At 52.3% G+C, this 19,058-nt stretch overlaps 1 protein-coding gene across 3 annotated transcripts in view; it reads left to right on the top strand.

Annotated features, from left to right (window-relative positions):
- Positions 1-1,081: 1,081 nt before the first annotated feature.
- ACACA (acetyl-CoA carboxylase alpha) overlaps positions 1,082-19,058 on the top strand; it is a 105,438-nt gene continuing 87,461 nt past the window's right edge. Inside the window, exons 1-10 of one of the 3 annotated variants that reach the window (XM_054394135.1) lie at positions 1,082-1,326; positions 12,264-12,396; positions 13,243-13,381; positions 13,875-13,984; positions 14,435-14,516; positions 15,142-15,240; positions 16,118-16,224; positions 16,899-17,009; positions 17,768-17,977; positions 18,873-19,043. In XM_054394135.1, the coding sequence (XP_054250110.1) occupies positions 1,100-1,326; positions 12,264-12,396; positions 13,243-13,381; positions 13,875-13,984; positions 14,435-14,516; positions 15,142-15,240; positions 16,118-16,224; positions 16,899-17,009; positions 17,768-17,977; positions 18,873-19,043 (1,389 nt within the window). In that variant the 5' untranslated portion in view covers positions 1,082-1,099. Of the gene's footprint in view, positions 1,327-12,255; positions 12,397-13,242; positions 13,382-13,874; positions 13,985-14,434; positions 14,517-15,141; positions 15,241-16,117; positions 16,225-16,898; positions 17,010-17,767; positions 17,978-18,872; positions 19,044-19,058 lie in introns of those variants that run through there. The other 2 variants (XM_054394134.1, XM_054394136.1) reach the window with 2 other exon arrangements.

The raw sequence follows: 19,058 nt of genomic DNA, 5'->3' as shown, positions 1-19,058 counted from the left end.
AGCATTCTTTGCTGGTACCTTCCCATCCCCTCCCTTGGCTGCTCTGATTCCACTTGCAGTGCTCACAGGAGATCCTTGCTCTGTTAGGCACAGTTCTGATGACTTGGTGCACTCAGATCAGTGTTCCAGGCATGGAGAACTGTTAGGGAATCCTTTGCCATAAGGCACTCAGTTACCCCTGCAGATGTTCATGACCTGTGGATGATTCTCAAAGTGAAAACTTCAAAATCACTTGGCCTCAGTTGAAACTTTTCATGCCATTAAGCCCAGAGGTAGCAACTCTGGCTTGAGATGTGCTTGAGCTTATGGCATGGGAAGCTGGGGTCATATTTTGGGAGACAAAACTGTGGGAGTTCAAGCCCTGTCTCTTGCCCAAGTGTCTGCTGGGGACCACAGCTGGAGGTGGCCTCATGTGTGGAAGAGATCTGAGGTCTTGCCTACCTCAGTTGGCAGGCTGCTGTCCAGTGTGCTGCCTCTGCTGCCCACTGGTAAAGCAGCTCCTGAGAAACAGGAGATCTTCTGAAGAGCTCTTGATGGTCTTGTGCCTGGCAAAGGCTGGGCAAAGAGGCTTTGACTAATCAGCACTTTAATGCAGTACCTGGCACAGTGAGTCCCAGTGTTCAGATGTTGTTGAAACACAGAATGGCTGAGGTTGGAAGGGACCTCCCAAGCCCACCTAGTCCAACCCTCTGCTTAAGCAGGGTCATGCAGAGCAGCCCAGGTTTAAATGTCACCAGTAGCCAAAGAATAATAGGAAAAGAAGGATTTTGGATTTGAGGCATGCATTGGTGTGTGGTTTGTATTTCTTGCTCTTAGTGCCTCCTGCAGCTTGGTCTGAAGGGGCAGGTACTGCACAGAGCAGAGGGAGCAGCTGCTTGGATCCCAGGGTCCTTGTGCAAACAGAGAAGGCACTGATGACAGCAGCAGTAGCTGTTTCTGCTCCTGGGCTCCTGTCTGGGGGCAGCTGTGGGGTTTTAACATCATATTTCCTATCAAAATGTCCTCTGCTTTGTCCAGCAGCAGCAGTTACTGACCTCAGGGTTTGTTTTCTTGCTTTCTTTTGCCTCTTGCAGTGCTGAGAGCCCAATTTGTAGGAGCCATGGAAGAGTCTTCCCAACCCACTAAACCCCTGGAGATGAGCCCTCACTCTCGCTTCATCATTGGCTCTGTGTCAGAAGATAACTCAGAAGATGAGACGAGCTCCTTGGTGAAGCTGGACCTCCTAGAGGAGAAGGAGAGGTCCTTGTCGCCTGCCTCTGTCTGCTCAGATTCCCTTTCAGATCTTGGACTTCCCAACGCCCAGGATGGCCCCGCAAGCCATATGAGGTATGGGTGAACAGGCTCAGCCTTTCACCTCATCATTCCAAAGATCATCCAAAAATTCATCTTTGTATCTGCATCTGGCCTCAAATGAGTTTGTTTTGCTCAGACAGCTTCTGGATCGTTTCTAACTGACCTCTTGTGTGTTTATCAAACCCTTCTGCTTCCATTGGTTCTGATGAAATATCTGTGCCTGGATGCTTTGAGCACCTTTCAGACATCTCAGTTGAGTGTCCTGGTGGCCTGGCTGGCACTGCCTGGCACTGCCTGGCACTGCCTGGCTCCTGCCCTGGCTCTCAGAAAATGGAAGTGTGCTGACTGAGAGCTCTGAAGCTGTCACCTGTGTGGAACAAGGACTTCATTTGCTTATTTTGTCTTTGTGTGGGGTTTTATGCTTTATATGTAGCCAAAGGATTGGCAGGACCTTTGGGTAACGTCAATGCCTTGTTGCTTGGAATGTTTTTTAGTTTGGATAGAGAAAATTTTGTGGGTGGTTCAAGAAAGATGCTGCAAAGTGAGGACAAACCAAGGCTGGGTATGGGAGCTGCTACTTGCAGCTCAGGGAGGTGTTGGCCTCACAGCTGGGAGAAGGCTGCTTCAGCCCTGCTGCTAACTCTTCCTGGCTCAAATGAAGTTTGAAGTTGGGATTTTTTTGGTCTTGGTACTAATATTTGCCTGTCCAAGGGCCCCTTTATTTCTGCAGTGTTGGTGATTTGCATCCCACTGGTGGGATGTGCCCCATGGGGATTTCTTTGCTACAGGCCAGGCTGTTGTACTTTCTACTTCAGAGAGCTGTTCTGGCCGTGCTGATGGCCAGCTGTAGCCAGTTGGCACCAATATAAACTCTTAAAGCAAATTTCAAGGGGATTACCTTTCCAAAGACTGCAAGGTGTAGTGATTTGGCAGCACAAAAGGTAATTCTGAAGCCCTGTAACTGTAAATATTTTAGAAGCAAGTGGATGAAGATGTAGCCAGTGGTGTGGAAATAGACAATAAGAGAGCCAAAAAAAAAATCCATCAGCTTCTAGGACACTGCTTGGCATCAGAGAGCTGTATTGCAATAGCTGTGCAGCCTTGAGCACCTCTGTTGTAACCTGCTTACTTTGGCACTACTCTGGGGGCTCTTACTTGCAGCTGAAGTGGAGAGAAAAGCCAATTCAAACAGAAGGAGTTACAGCATCCTTGGCTGTTTTTCTAAGATAAAGTGGGATGAATTGGAAGAGGTTTACAGGGTGGTAGTCCCCTGCACCAAAACATTTCCAAATGATGTTTGCAGATGGAGAAGGAGAGACAAAGACAAGTTCAACAGCTTGCTCTGTGACAGTGAGTTAATGGTACACAGGCTCCAGCTGCCAGCTTCCTTTTGGTAGTCACAAAGGAACAACACTTTCTGAAGTGACAAAGATAAACTCCTGGGGAGTGTGTGTACACTTTGATTAGTGCAGCACACAAGGTGCAGGGCTAGGGGAGCCTGCCAGAAAGCTTTCCACTTGCTGGTTAGTTTCACACAGGAAATTATGATCAGATAGATGAGAGGTTGTATTGCAGGTAAGGGACTTTGCTGCAGAGAAGTCCTTCCCAGGGAATAATTATCTCTAAAATCACAGAATACCAGAGTGGCTCAGGTTGGAAGGGACCTCAGAGGTCATCTACTCCCACCCCCTGTCATGGGCAGGGACACCTCTCAACTAGCTCAAGGGCTCATCCAACCTGGCCTTGAACATCCCCAGGGAGGAGGCATCCACAGCCTCCCTGGGCAGCCTGTTCCAGAGTCTCACCACCCTCACGCTGCAGAACTTCTTTCTCTGCTCCAGTCTAACCCTGCTCTGCCTCAGCTTCCATTCCCCCTTGGCCTGTCCCTAGACACCCTGATGAAAAGTCCCTCTGCAGCCTTCAGTTGGCTGCAGCAGGGTGTGGGAGTGGCCCTGCAGCACCAGGCACTGCTGCTTCTCTCTTGCTCTTAGAGCAGCATCAAAAGTGCCATCCCATGGCCAGTCCATGAGGCAGAGGTGTTGCAGTTGGCTGTTTGGCATCTGCTCAGTATCTGAGGTTTGCAGGTCTTGTGTCTGAGCTGGAAATCATGGGCTGGGGTTGTGGTGTCTGAGCAATACCTCCTGCCCCAGCTGTGGGCACCCTGTGTGCCAGCTCCTCTGTCGTCACCTGAGCACATGGAGCATGTGTGCTGTTCATCACCTTATTGATCCTGCTAAGTGTTTATGCTCTTGCTAAAGACAGTCCTGCTGGGACAGGTTGTACAACACAGGCTTCCATGCCACTAGAGATCTATGAAGACCTTTGTTTGTGCCAGCTGGCTGCTGCTGCAGAGGATTGAGAAAGCCACGCTCTGGTAATGAACTTTAAATTGGTGTGGAGAACATCAGTGCTGAACAGAAATGCTGTGCTGGAGCAGCCACTGTGCAGGATAAGGTGCTCAGTGCTTCCCTGGCTTGTGGTTATGCCTTAAAGAAAGAGCATCAGTGGCAGCCATATAAATGCCCTCCTGCCTCTGCTGGTTACAGCATCCAACACTGAGAACAAGTGTCCTTGAAGACAGTCCTTGATCTTCAAGGTCCTTCCAGGACAACCCATTCTAAGAACCTATGAAAGTCCTCAACTTGTGTACAGCCTACAGCAACTAAAGGAACTCTGTTGCATTTTGCACCTGTAGGTGATAACCCCAAGCATGCCATTTGCTCTTCATCTTTGTGCTCCCATGGTTGCGTTTGCTTTCAGGTCAGAAATCTCCCACCAAAGCAGCAGTCCTGGGGGACAGCTTTTGTTTGCTGTGTGGTGAGCTGTTAGCTATGCTCCTTCCTGATGTGAGTGGTAGATGAGAAACTTCTCTCTGAATGTGACTTGGGAAGCACTCTGAGATTCTTTCTTCTGTGTAATAAATTGTTCTTGACTATTGCTAAACGTAAGCCCTAGCTTCAAAGGTGCTGACTTCTATTTTAACCAAGATTTTGGTACATAAAGAGTGTGTGATCCAGAGGAGCTCACTGAGCCTTACATCATCAGATTCCTTCCCAGCCTAACAGCTGTGAGGTTGCTTTGGGCCTTGCAAGGATCACCAGGGATGTGGTCTGTGGCCTGTGCATCAAGTGGGGAGGGTCCAGTTTCGAATGCGTGCAGCACGGCAGGTAAAAGGCAGCTGCATGGGTTAGGAAAAGCCAACATCTGACAAACAAGGGGCTCAGCACTGCAGCTCTGCATCCATGCAGCTGCTGCAACTTGTTTGTTTGAGGGAATCCCAGCAGCTTGTGCTGGTAGGGGCTGTACAGTTTGGAAACCAAAGGCACTGCTTTGGGCTAAGACCTGCCTGGGTGGCTGGTCAGGATCTGTGCTGGCATGGCAGAGGAGTTCTGTAGCCAGGAGGAGGCAGAGGGCTGCTTTGTTGTTTGTGCTGCATCCTTTATTTAATTTCCTGGAATCCTGTTGTTGGAGCTGAGTGGAGCCTCGCTGTATCTTGAGTCTCAGTGTTTATAGGCTGAAGCCCTGGTTTCTGGCAGTGCCTCCATCAGGCCAACTGTGTGGCTCTGAACAGTTCCAGGCAAGAGCTGGCTCTGAACAGCTCCAGACTGCTGCCTCCCACTGCTGCGAGCCAGCACAGAGGGAGCCTTTTGCTCCAGCTGCAGAGTTCGGTGTTGGTGTGCTGGATGTGAACACCTCTGTGCTTTCTGTCCTGTGGCAGAGCTGCCCTGTGAGGAGAGGCTGAGAGCTGGGGGTGTGCAACCTGGAGAAGAGAAGGCTTAGGGAGACCTTACTGCCAGGGACCAGTACAAAAAGGGTGGCTGCCAGGAGTATGGAGACTCCCTTTGGACAAGGAGTGGCATGGAGAAGCCAAGGGGTGATGGGGACAAGTTACTGCTGGTGAGATTCCCATGGGAATCTTCTCCCAAGGGCAGCAGTGGAGTCCCCTACACTGAACAGTTTGAAGACTCAGAGCTTGGCAGGCTGCTGTGCCAACTCATTGCAACTCCACCATCACCTTGAAAGGTTGGAACAGATGGTCCTGGGGGTCCCTTCCAGTCTGGCACTCTGGGACTCTGTGATTCAGTGCGAAGTAGGTTGCAAGAGCAGGTCTCCAGACAGAGCAGGTCTCCAGACAGAGCAGGTCTGTAGACAGAGCAGGTCTGTAGACAGAGCAGATCTCCAGACAGAGCAGATCTCCAGACAGAGCAGGTCTCCAGACAGAGCAGGTCTGTAGACAGAGCAGGTCTGTAGACAGAGCAGATCTCCAGACAGAGCAGATCTCCAGACGGAGCAGGTCTCCAGACAGAGCAGGTCTGTAGACAGAGCAGATCTCCAGACAGAGCAGGTCTGCAGGCAGAGCAGGTCTGCAGACGGAGCAGGTCTCCAGACAGAGCAGGTCTGCAGGCAGAGCACATCTCCAGACAGAGCAGGTCTCCAGACAGAGCAGGTCTCCAGACAGAGCAGGTCTGCAGACAGAGCAGGTCTCCAGACAAGAGCAGGTCTGCAGGCAGAGCAGGTCTGAGGGATGCCTGTGTTGGCCGCAGCTCATCACGCCCCAGGGGGTTCCTCCTCACACATTTACACAGCACAAAGCCCAGACCGGTGCCAGGCGCTGCCCTCCCTCCACAGCTTTTCCAGGCTTAATCCAGAGAGGAGAGAGAGAAATCCTTTCTGAGGGGTGTGTGAGCTGCAGCTCCTCCAGGTTGCCTTTCAGACCAGCCACCTACTGCAGCCTGCCTGTGCATCAAGGCTACGGCACCGCAGCACTTGGCATGTGAGGTGCTGGCAGCAGTGCAGGCTCCTGGCTGCCATCTGCGGCGGGGGAGTGGCTGGCGGGGGAGTGGCTGGCAGGGGAGTGGCTGGCAGGGGAGTGGCTGGCAGGAGCGTGGCTGGCAGGACTGATGCTTTCCTTGGAGGCTTGGACAGAGAACTCTGCAGGGTTTGCTTTTGTCTGCCAGCAGGCCCTGGCTGTGAGGAGGGGGATGGTTTGCAGAGGGTATTTGCTGTTTGGGTTTGAGTAGGTTTAGGAAATGAGAATGGTAGGGTGTGTGCAGGGTAGCTGGTGAGCGTGTGCAGGGTAGCTGGTGAGCGTGTGCAGGGTTGCTGGTGAGCGTGTGCAGGGTAGCTGGTGAGCGTGTGCAGGGTTGCTGGTGAGCGTGTGCAGGGTAGCTGGTGAGCGTGTGCAGGGTTGCTGGTGAGCGTGTGCAGGGTAGCTGGTGAGCGTGTGCAGGGTTGCTGGTGAGCGTGTGCAGGGTAGCTGGTGAGCGTGTGCAGGGTTGCTGGTGAGCGTGTGCAGGGTAGCTGGTGAGCGTGTGCAGGGTTGCTGGTGAGCGTGTGCAGGGTAGCTGGTGAGCGTGTGCAGGGTAGCTGGTGAGCGTGTGCAGGGTTGCTGGTGAGCGTGTGCAGGGTAGCTGGTGAGCGTGTGCAGGGTTGCTGGTGAGCGTGTGCAGGGTAGCTGGTGAGCGTGTGCAGGGTTGCTGGTGAGCGTGTGCAGGGTAGCTGGTGAGCGTGTGCAGGGTTGCTGGTGAGCGTGTGCAGGGTAGCTGGTGAGCGTGTGCAGGGTAGCTGGTGAGCGTGTGCAGGGTTGCTGGTGAGCGTGTGCAGGGTTGCTGGTGAGCGTGTGCAGGGTTGCTGGTGAGCGTGTGCAGGGTTGCTGGTGAGCGTGTGCAGGGTAGCTGGTGAGCGTGTGCAGGGTTGCTGGTGAGCGTGTGCAGGGTAGCTGGTGAGCGTGTGCAGGGTAGCTGGTGAGCGTGTGCAGGGTAGCTGGTGAGCGTGTGCAGGGTAGATGGTGAGCGTGTGCAGGGTAGCTGGTGAGCGTGTGCAGGGTTGCTGGTGAGCGTGTGCAGGGTAGCTGGTGAGCGTGTGCAGGGTTGCTGGTGAGCGTGTGCAGGGTAGCTGGTGAGTGTTGTGTCAGAACAAGACATCCTTCTGTGGCACCTCTTTGTAGGGATGCTGCAGCAAGCCCTGCCTGTTGATCTCAAGCAGTGAACTCAGCTGGTGGAAGGCACAAGGAATGTTTTTAACCACTGCTGAAGCTGCTCCTCTGCCACTGAGCTCTGTGTATGTGTAGGGTTTGTCTTCTTGCAGCTACAATGGGCAGAAACTGGGCTGGGGGCTGTGGCTGGGGTGTTGTGGAGCACAGGCAAATGTTTGGGAAACCATTTTCACCAAACCTGAAGAACAAAATTCCAGTTAAGCTGTGTATAAACTTTAATCTCAGGATGAGAATGGAGGAAATCTCATGGAACCATGGGTGATGCAAGTATTTTATTGTGAAAGTGACTGAATACAGCATTTTCTACCCAAAACACATATCCTGCAGTCACTGGATGGCAGCTGGGCTTTGCTGGTCTGCCAGCAAAGACCAGAAGAGAGAGCGGCACAGGTTTTATCCAGCAGGGGCTGTAGGTTCATGATCCTCTACCACTGTGATGGCTTGCTTGGCACTGGTGAAATGGTGGCTTTGTGGCAGCCTCCCTGCAGAGCTGAAGAGAAGCAGGAGTCTGGAGAACCTGGGAGAGCAGCCTGGCATGAGCTATGAGCTGGGGTGTGGGAGGCAGGGACCCCCAGCCCTCTCCAGCAGACTGGGAGCAGGGATCTGTACCTGATGTGGTAAGAAATGTAGTGGAGGCTTCTTGAGGTGGAGCCAGCACCAGAAAACACTTCAAGGCAAGTTCTTTTTCTTCTGTTTTAGAGTGAATTAAATGTGAGATTTCTGGTGTGCTGTGTAGGTTGGTGTCTTGAGGAGCTCTTCAGAGGCTGGCAGGGGAGGCAGGCAGGCAGTTGATGGGCAGATTGTAACGCTGGGGTTTCGTTTGGGCAAGCTCTGTGTGTCAGTTCTTTCCCTGGTGCCTCTCTGCTGCCTGGTGAAGGTTGCCACTGCCTTGTCTGTGTGACTGCCACAGTGTGTCACTGTGCCCCCTGGCAGTGCCTGCAGGAGCTGGGTGCCGACAGAGCTGCCTACCTGCACTTCACCCACACATGGCACTGGCTGGTGCCTGCTGCTCACGGTGCTGCTCCTATCGCCTCTGCTATTCTTGGTTCCCTCACCTTGCCCCTCGGGGCTCAAGGTTGCACACTGTCCCCATTCTAATGTGACACTTCTGGGGACTTGCTCCTTTTTTTGGAGTGATACCCTCTGGGGTGGCTGCTTGGCTTTGGCTCAGACTGTTGCAGTGTGCATCAGATACAAGCAGTGCTGTGGATGTGTCCTTGTGCCAGGACAGCCCCTGGTGTGCTGAGGGTTTGAGCTGCAGTGCCTTGCTGTGCCCCGAGCCTGCCCAGCTCTGCCTAGCACTGCAGTGCTGCAGTCGTTACTCTTCTTCATCCTTTCCCTCCCTCTCGATTTGCAGTTTGGTTTTGCAGTGCTCCACACTGAGTCCACACATTCACAGTCATGAAATTATCAAGGTTGGAAAAGACCTTTAAGGTCATTGAGTCCAACCAATTCTTTCCAGTGATGGACCCTGCCGTGCTGTGGCACCTTTCTTGTGAGCTCTTTATTCTCACAGTACTTGGAGTGATCTCATTTCTGTTTTATGGGTGGAGAAACAGAAAAAAGTGACTTGTGCAGGGTCTCCCAGCGTGCCAGCTGGTGTCCAGCACAGCCTCCTGTCCCATGTCTGCCTCAGCCCCGTGTTTTGTGTTGCTGTACAAACTGTGCCCCTGGGCATGCTCTCTTGTCGCCTCCCCTCCTGACAACCTGATCGAATTCCTGGGGCAGGCTGGCCGCCGTCCCTGCGCTCCGAGCCGAGGAGCAGCCTGGCACAGCGGAGCAGCCAGCGACGGGGCCTGGCCAGGCTGCTGCCAGAGCGCCTGGGGCAGCTCTGCTGGCACCGCCAGGGTGGAAGTGGGCACCGGGGCTGCGGGCAGGGCTGCAGCAGTGCTCTCTCTGTGTGCTAAGCCTGATTATGTAACCTGTAGATCGTTTTCTCTCTTTCCTGATCAGCTGCTTTCCTCTGAATGCAGGAGAGGGAAGCTGCTACCCTCCCTATGCATGCTGCGTCATAGGAAGAGTGACAGAGAGAGGGGTGGTGGAAAGCAAGGGACAAAGGTTACAAGACTGAAGCAATCTGAGAAGTGCCTCTGTCTTAAGGAGAGCCGCAGGAGTGCAAGAGGCTCTTTGCATCTTTCTCCTGCTGGGTTTTGAGCTGCAGTGTCGAAACAAAAAATAGCAGCATCTCCACTAGAGGAGTCGTAAGCAAGCCTGAAATCTGTTAATTCCTTCCCTGAGCCAGCATGGAGGATTCTGCAGAGCAGGGTCAGGAAATGAGATACCACATGCTGCAAAGGTAAGAACTACAGCTGTGATTGTCTGCTCACAGCAGCAGCCTCTGGCAGTGAGGCAGCTGGGCACTGTGCTGCAAATGCAAACCCATCTTGTTCCATATCCCTTTTATCCTCTGAGGCCTCAGCAGCTGCTGGGTGGTATCTGTGCATGCAGTCTGCTGGAAGGATGCTAGGGTACAGCTCAGTGGGCAAGCAGGGCTACATAAGTTTGAAATGCTGCACACCTCTAGTGTGGATCCAGTCTGAGGGAGGGGCAGCGTTTTGGAAGCTGCCACCTGACAAAAACACTGCAACTGGGACCTGGGGGTTGGTAGGGATGAGTGTTACCAGCTCAGCAGGGATTCTGTTTTGTTTAGAGCTTGGTGTTCTGTCTTCCTTGCTGCCAAATGCCTCATCTCACCCTGCAGCAATAAGCTCTCTCCTGCTCTGGCTACCCTGTGCAGCCCCTGGCTGTTAGTGAACGATGCTCTGGGGGTGCTTGCAGTCAGAAATGACACCGAGCTGGACTTGCTTAGAAAGAGCTGCGCCTTGCTCTGGATGGTGAACTTCTGGGTTTGTTGAACCTTTATCCATAGCAACATCTTTATGTGTGTAGTAATGCCAGCCTGGGAGGGTGGTTCATGTCCACACACGCTGACAGCTCTTGACCCTGAGATTTTGATCTTTTCCCTGTTTTTGCTGAGGCTGCTTTTAGTAAACTTGCAATGAATCAACCTGCCTCACTTGGGGGACTTTGCGCCTTCCTTGCCATAGCACAGATTCTGACCCTCTTTGGATACACAGATGTAGTAGAAATTCAACTTCAGCTGCACCTTCCCTCCTTTTCTTGCCTGTTGGCTCCTGTCCTGGAATTCCTGGGCTGAGGTTATCACAGAGCAGTTCATGAACTCTCGCTTCTGAGGAACTCTCCCTTCTGAGGAACTCTCACTCGTGTCTCTGGAAGTGCAGCTTACTGGAAGAAGGGGAAGTACAGAGGGGAGGATCCTCTGCACACCTGACTTGTTCCTGTGCCCTTGTCTGGATCTGAGCTAGCAGCATTTCTCGAGAAGTTACCCGGCTGGACTCGAAGTTCTCCATCGTCATGGCTATTTGCCATGGGAATACCTCATGTGTGGGAGAGAAAGAGCTATCTTAACACAGCACAGGGGCTGAATTCCAGGAGCTGTAAAGATGCTCTCTTGCTGTTCTGGAAATCCCTTCGTGCCCTCTCCCAGCAATTCCAGTCTGCTGCATCCCATCCTGTTTCCCAGTGGAGTTGCTCAATGGCAGCAGCATTCAGCAGCTGATTAGGCCAGAGGTTCCCAAGGCTGCCAGGCAGCCAGCACAGCCTGTGTGGCTCCTGGGGACAGACACTGCCCATTGCACAGTGCCCAAGCAGCACTGCCCCCCTTGGGGCTCTTGGGTCAAAGTATTTTAAATGCCCTCCAAATACCTCTGCTCCCTACAGAAAAGTTCTGCAGAGCTTCCCTGGAGGTGTTCAAGGCCAACTTGGATGAGGCCTTGAGCAGCCTGGGCTGGTAGGAGTTGTCCCCAGGGCACTGGGGTTGGAACTAGGTGAGCTTTGAGTGCCTGGAGAGGTAAAGGTTCAGGGACTTAAAAACCAAAAGCATCTTATTCCCCTGTTGTGCTGCACTGTGTGAAGAGCAGGGCTGAGAGCTGCATCTCACAAGCTCAGGTTTATAAGCTTTGGCAGATCAGGTCCTGTAGTGCCTGCAAAGCAAAGGGAGATGCATCCCTGCTAGATCTGTGAAGCTGGAGCAGAAGGAAGGGGAGTGAAGGTTCCAGCCCCACACAGAAGGGGGTGGCAGAGCACGGAGCTGATCTGGGCAGGCACAAAGTTGGCTTTCAGGGGGAAGCAGGAGGAATGTGATTAAGTTTGTCTTCTGGCTCTGAAAATGCTTGAGGAAGATATTAAATTGATTAAAAATTGATATTAAAATGATTGGTCTTGGAAAATGATTTTCAGTAGCCAGTGGCAGAGTCTCCCATTTGCACCTGGAGATTTGTTTGCTGTGGTTCCCATTAGGATTTGCTGCTGGAGTCTGATGGTGGATGTCTGTTTTACTAGAGCCAGAAAGCTGTGCTGTCATCTCCCAGCTGTCCTAAATGAGCTGAAAGCAGTATGGTAGAGCAGGAAACAGTGAATATATTTGAACCTATTTCTGTGTTAGCATGACTAGGATTGTGCAGAGACCCTGGCATTTGGACACAGAACTGAAAGGTAGCCAGAAACCAGAGGCAGCCCTGTAAACACTGAGGACCAAGGCTGTGGTGGTCTGGAGGCCAGAAATTACTCTGCTTATCTACTGGGGGGTGGGACAAGGGGCAGTGGTTTGAAACTGGAGCAGCTTTAGGCTGAACATCAGGAGGAAGTTCTGCACAGTGAGAGTGGTAAAATACTGGAACAGGTTGCCCAGGGATGTGGTTGAAGTCCTATCCCTGGAGACACTCAAAATCAGACTGGATGTGGCCCTGGGCAGCCTGCTCTAGCTGGAGGTGTCCCTGCTGACTGCAGGGGGGTTGGACAAGATGCCCTTGAAGGGTCCCTTCCAACCCAGTGCAATCTGTGAAGCTGTGAATGTGGGCAAGGGGATCTTTGCAAACTGCTGACATCTCCTCCTCTATCTCTGTGCATCTGCACTGCCAAGTTGCATTTTTCTGTCTCCCACCACCCTACTCAGGCCCAGCATGTCTGGTTTGCACCTGGTGAAGCAAGGGCGGGACAGGAAGAAAGTGGACGTGCAGAGGGACTTCACCGTCGCCTCCCCAGCAGAGTTTGTCACTCGCTTTGGAGGGAATAAAGTCATCGAAAAGGTGAGACACTGACCTGTCTGGCACTGGGTGCCCTTCTCCTGGGCTGTGCCTTCTCTCTCTCTAAGGCTCTGCATTGCAGATACCAAAATATTGACATTCTTCAACTCCCAAGTTGTGGTTCTGCCCTTAACCTTCCTGCCTCTGTTTTGGTTTCTGTGTGTAAGCAAACACCCAGATGGCTTAGTCCGTGTGACAGGGAAGCACCAACAGTGTGGGCCAGAGCACTCCTGGGGATACAGAAGGATGTGGAGACAGATACAACAAAAGCAGACTGCAACACCCACAAGGAAAATGTTTAAAAACAGATAATCATTTAATGGGGGAAGTGGCTTCCTTTCAGGTATCAGAAGTTGTAGCCATTCATTATCCTTACTCTCATCTGTCCCTCTGCCCTGGGATCTGCTCTTCCTTAATCCAAGCAAAGCATCATACAGGAAAGTCATAGCATCCTAGAATGCAGTGGGTTGGAAGGGACCTCTAAAGGCCATCTTGGCCAACCCCCCTGCAGCAGGGACATCCCCAACTAAATCAAGTTGCTCAGAGCCCCATCAAGCCTGAACTTGAATGTCTCAGGGATGGGGCTCCCACCACCTCCTGAGCATCCTGTTCCAGTGTTCCACCACCCTCCCAGTAAGGAGCTTCTTCCTGGTGTCCTAAATGTGTGGCTGAACAAGAGGTGATTTGGAAGCTGATGGGTAGGCCCCTCGGTGTTCTGGCTGAACTGAATGCTGGCTGATGAAACCGCACAGCCCCAAAACTGGACAGGAAGTGTGCAGACAAAAAACTGTTTCCATGAATGTTTTGTGCTGTCAGGCTGAGCTTCATCCCTGCCTCTCATCCCCTCAGGTCCTGATAGCCAACAATGGCATTGCAGCAGTGAAGTGCATGAGGTCCATCCGCCGCTGGTCCTATGAGATGTTCCGGAATGAGCGAGCCATCAGATTTGTTGTCATGGTGACCCCTGAGGATCTGAAAGCAAATGCAGGTGAGCTGGAAAGACCAGGAAAGGTGCACAGCTTCCTCCTGGCACAGACCTGGGTGCCTACAAGGATGCATGAAGTCAGATACATGTCCATGTCATCACAGAGTCATAGAGTCATTAAGGTTGGAAAAGACCTTAAAGCTCATCGAGTCCAGCCAGAACCCAGCTGCCATGCCCACTGAACAAGATCCTGAAGCACCACATCTGCACACTCCTTGAACACCTCCAGGGATGGGGACTCCACCACCTCCCTGGGCAGCCTCTTCCAATCCCTGACCACTCTTGCAGCAAAGACATTTTTCCTCATCTCCAACCTAAGCCTCCCCTGGCACAACCTCAGCCTGTTTCCTCTCATCCTGTTGCTAGCTGCTAGCCTGTCAAGGAGGATTTTCCTGGGAGGAGATGAAGTACTTCCAGTGCTGTGGATTTAGTTGTTGCAGAGCAAATGCCATTTATCAGAGCTGCAGCCTGAAAGAGCCTTTCTTTGTGTCTGCAGAGTATATCAAAATGGCAGATCACTATGTCCCGGTTCCAGGAGGACCCAACAACAACAACTATGCAAATGTGGAGCTCATTCTTGATATTGCCAAGAGGATTCCAGTGCAGGTGAGCAGTGCCAAGGGTAGTTTTGCAAACAGGAGGAAACACTGATCAATCTCTGCTTAGATAGTGAGCTGTGTCTGGGGAAAAAGGCAGGTCAAAGAAATGGAAAGTACAAAGCTGTTGTAGCAGCACAAGGCAGTGCACATCACAGTGCAGTGCTTTTCCCAGTGGGAATGTCTGCAGGCCATGGAAGGTTCCCTTCACCCTTTCACTTCCCTGCACTTAGTTGTTCTTCAAGAGCTTGCTGCAGCAGCTGCCTTCAACTTCAACTGTCTACAAGCTGCAAGGCTCCAGCCCTTTGAACTAAGTAGTTCCAGAGGCTGCTCTGGTCTGTGAGTGTCATGGGCTTGTTTTCAGTGAGGAGAGGAAAGGCTTGAAGGATCTGCATGCTTCCCATTTCTGCTCTCTGGCTTGTTTCACACAAAGAGTGAAGTGTGTGATTTTCTTCTGCAGGCTGTGTGGGCTGGCTGGGGCCATGCGTCTGAGAACCCGAAACTGCCAGAGCTTCTCCACAAAAATGGGATTGCTTTCATGGGTGAGGACCTGCACTGCTGATCTGATGTCTGGGCCTTTTTTTAAGATGAGTAGGCTTAGTGAGATAGAAAATCCTCAAGAGAGCCCTGAGGTATGGTCTACAAGTGCAAGGCTGATGCTGTGTTCTTTCCAGCAGGCAGAGCAGGACTCTGCTGCCTGCCAGTGCAGGCTGTTGCCAGTCATGGAGGATAAAGGAGCTGGCTGGGGGCTGGGTGTGTGAGGGCACTGAGTTCTGATTGCAGCAGCATGTGGTGTGCAAACCCATGGCAGTTCCCAGCCTGTGAGGGCAGGCTGGAGGACACACACTGAGTGTGCCAAGACTTTGTTAACTGGATGGGCACTGCCCAAGCTGTGCTGTGTCTGTGGTGCTGCTGTAGCTTCAGTTGCCTTTTCCTCCTTCCTGTACAAGAGTCCTGCAGTCTGTTTGCTTGTAGTTTCCTGGCTGGTACAGAGAATGCTCTCAGTTCTGCTTCAGAAGTGGTGATTCACACCGGTGGGGGTGTGGTGTGCAGCAGCTCTGCAGAGGGTGTTTGTCCCTCTCACATGGGGCTTAATTAGACTTCTGGAAGTTTCCCTTCTGTCTGGTCTCTTGTGTCTCCCTCATGCACTGGTTTTGCTCTTTGCAGGTCCTCCAAGCCAAGCCATGTGGGCCTTAGGAGATAAAATCGCTTCTTCAATAGTGGCTCAGACTGCTGGCATTCCCACTCTGCCTTGGAGTGGCAGTGGTAAGGAAATTGCTGTGTTTGTCAGCACCATTCTGGTCTTTGAATGTGACTGTGCACAAAAAGGTGTTCCAAGAGATGCTCCATTTGTTTAGACTTTTGGTTTTGTATTCTCTGAGGCTTAGGCATAGTGACTGTGATGTATATGGAGATGTCAGCAAAGTTCAGGTGTTGTGTAAGGTGCTGCTAGGCTGAGTGCAGCTGTGTTCCTGCACATCGTGTGGAGTCTGGAGCACACACCCAGGGAAGCTCTCTGCACTTCCAGAAGGCTGTAAATCAGAACACCACAGAATTGTTTTGTTTGGAAAAAGCCTGCCAAGAGCATCCAGTCCAAACAGCAACCCAACACTATCATGTCCCCAAGGGCTATGGCCACAGGTTTCTGGAACACCTCCAGGGATGGGGACTCCACCACCTCCCTGGGCAGCCTGTGCCAATCCTTGACCACTCTTGCAGGAATGAAATTTTTCCTCATCTCCAACCTAACCCTCCCCTGGCACAATTTCAGGCCAAATCCTCTCCTCCTATCACCTGGGACTGGGGAGAAAAGACCAACCCCACCTCACTGCAACCTTCTTTCAGGGAGCTGTAGAGAGCAATGAGGTCTACCCTCAGCCTTCTCCAGGCTGAACACCCCCAGCTCCCTCAGCTGCTCCTTAGGACACCTTTCTCCCCCTTCTAGCAACAGCCTGTGCCTCACAGCTGCAGGAGGTAGATGAAGGAGGTTAGAATTTGCTGGATGAGAAGCTCTGCTCCGCACCCCCTAGGAGTGTCAGGATGAATTCTGGAGCTGTGACTGCTGTTTGTTCACCAGTGCTTGAGGTGTGAGTCCTCAGTGAGGCTTGCAGCAGGGTCAGCTGGGCTGGTGGTTGTGTTTCAGGTCTTCGGGTGGACTGGCAGGAGAACGACCTTCAGAAGCGCATCCTGAACGTGCCCCAGGAGCTGTATGAGAAGGGCTACGTGAAGGACGCGGACGATGGGCTGCGGGTAGGGGGCTCCTGCTGCAGGCACCCGGGGACGGCTGAGTTTTCAGTTTGTAATGGCAGTGCAAACCAGAGCCAGGCTGACAGCCTCACAGCACTGAGACTTGGAAAGTGGGCAGGGATCTTTCACACATCAGCTTTGGGCCCAGCCTTGCAGAATTAGGAGAGATTTAGGAGAAGGAGCTCCAATATGGGAGCAAAGTTGTGTTTTATGAAAGGTTTCTGATGCAGGAGGAAGGTGTTTTAGATATGACCTATGGCATCCCAACTGATTTAAGGGTTTGTTAAGTTTCTTTTTGAGGCAGGTTCGTAGAGTAAGAAATAGTCCTGGCACAATGCAGGGTTTGGGAGGTTTCTTTGTGAAGAGAGGGGGTAGGGGATGTGATTTTCACACATGACCCAGCCCAGTGATTTCTGTGTTCCACAGAAGCTTTTCTGTGGCTTTGGTGAGCACCTGGAGAGCTTTGAGTTCTCTGTAGGCACAAAGTCACTGCTGATTATTCCGAGTACAGGCACCCTCTCAGACTGGAATATTTGGTGTCTACTCCATTCATGTCTCGGTTGCTAAGTAGAGGCAGCCATGGAAGCTTGGACACAGACCAGCAGGGGATAAGGATCCTTTCATTGGGCTCTGCTGGGTTTTGTGCTCACCCCTGTTTGTCTGTGCCTCTCAATCAGGCTGCTGAGGAGGTTGGCTACCCTGTCATGATCAAGGCTTCTGAAGGAGGAGGAGGAAAAGGAATTAGGAAAGTTAACAATGCAGATGACTTCCCCAACCTCTTCAGACAGGTAACTTTTGCTGTTGTTTTGTGCTGTCTTGTTCTAAGTGTTCCGGTTGGATGCTTCAGAGACCACTGACTGTGAAAGTCTGCAGACATTCAGCTCTTTGGCTCATGAGCTCATGCCCTGCTCAGGAGGTTGTTAGAGTTTCAGGGTATTTGTGGATCAAAAACAATTGTCAAATGCCAAACATCACTGGAGGTGGAAAATTTTCTAGGCACAGCCTAAAACTACTACAATAAACTGAATATATACAAAATATACAGTACTTATATATATATACATTTTATAAACAACACAAGAACCCCCCTGGACAAAATCAGGGGGCTACTAATCGCTTCCCCCTCTCTGCTCCCTTCTCTGCTGTACGAGGTAAAGGAGAAAAGAGCAGAGAGTTGCTGTTAGTACTTAACCACATCACTGGAGGTGCTAAATAATGGAGGACATCTGCAGTGTGCCTCAAAAATGTTGAGGGACAAGAGGCCTCCTTCGTTTCTGGGTGATTTAGGAGAGCTGAGAGGCGTGCCAGTGACGCTAATTACATCCCCGCCACCTCTGCTCCAGCTGCAGGTGTCCCTGCTGACCGCAGGGGGGTGCCCAAGAGGACCTTTGGGGGTCCCGTGCAAGCCAGTGCAGTCTGTCAGTCTGTGGCAGGCTGTGTGCAGCCTGGAGGGGCCCAGGGGGGCTCTGGGTGTTGCTTTGCCGCGGGTGGCTGTGCCCGGGGCAGGCGCTGCCGGCGAGCTCTGGTGTTTGGTGCCCCGCTGCAGGTGCAGGCCGAGGTGCCAGGCTCGCCCATCTTCGTGATGCGCCTGGCCAAGCAGTCGCGGCACCTGGAGGTGCAGATCCTGGCGGATCAGTACGGCAATGCCATCTCCCTCTTCGGCCGCGACTGCTCTGTGCAGCGCCGGCACCAGAAGATCATTGAGGAGGCGCCGGCCTCCATCGCCACCTCCGTGGTCTTTGAGCACATGGAGCAGGTGAGAGTGGCTCTGCAGCTTCTCCTTTCCTTCTGGCTCCACAAACAGGTAGGGCTTCGTTTTTGGTGTCACCCAGAGCGCCGTGTGCTCCAGGGGAGCTGTGCAGGGTTGTGTGTGGTAAGGTGCTGTGTGTGGGCATCACTCAGCCCTTCCCAACCTGATCCAGCAAGTGCTGACCAATAGCTGCAAAGCTCCCTTCAAAATGCAGGCAGCCCACAACCAGGTGGGAAGTTTGCTTTAAATGGGTTTTCTGCAGAAGAGGAGAAGAGGAGGCTCCCTGCAACTCCCTGAAAGGAGGCTGGAGCCAGGTGGGGATTGGTCTCTTCTCCCCAGCAACAAGTGGTGGGCCTGGAGGAAAACCGCCTCAAGTTGTACCTCAAGAGGTTTAGGTTGGACATTAGAAGAAACTTCTTGACCACAAGGGTTCTCAAACACTGGAACAGGCTCCCCAGGGAGGTGGTTGAATCCCCATCCCTGGAGGTGTTTAGAAGATACAGAGATGCAGTGCTGAGGGCTATGGTCTAGCACCAGCCTGGGTAGAGGTAGAGGATGGTTGGACTGGATGATCCTGAAAGGCTTTGCCAGCGAAAATGATTCTGTGATTCTCAGTGTCTATTGTTGTGTTAAAAGCAAGCTGCTGGGGTCGTATTTCTGTCTCATGCTGAGTGTTATAAATATCTGCTTCAAGCTCTGCCTTCTGTAAATGGTGAATGAAGTAATGTGGAAACCAAGACTCCTGTGCCATGTGCTTTGCTTTGAGCAGTTCTTGGGCCTGGTCCAAGCTTTTGGTTGTTTCAGAATGCCAGCAAAAATGTCTGGAGAGGGTGGGCTGGGTGAACAGAGCAGAGGTAACTGAGCTTGGAATTCCCACACTCTTTTTTTCCCTGTGTCCCAGTGTGCAGTGAAGCTTGCCAAGATGGTAGGCTATGTGAGTGCAGGCACCGTGGAGTACCTGTACAGCCAGGATGGCAGCTTCTACTTCCTGGAGCTGAATCCCCGCCTGCAAGTGGAGCATCCCTGCACAGAGATGGTTGCTGATGTCAACCTGCCAGCAGCCCAGCTCCAGGTGAGTCAAGTGCCC

Source organism: Indicator indicator, chromosome 30 (assembly GCF_027791375.1).
Source record: "Indicator indicator isolate 239-I01 chromosome 30, UM_Iind_1.1, whole genome shotgun sequence".
NCBI lineage: Eukaryota > Metazoa > Chordata > Aves > Piciformes > Indicatoridae > Indicator > Indicator indicator.
This window is presented reverse-complemented; position numbering and strand designations above follow the sequence as displayed.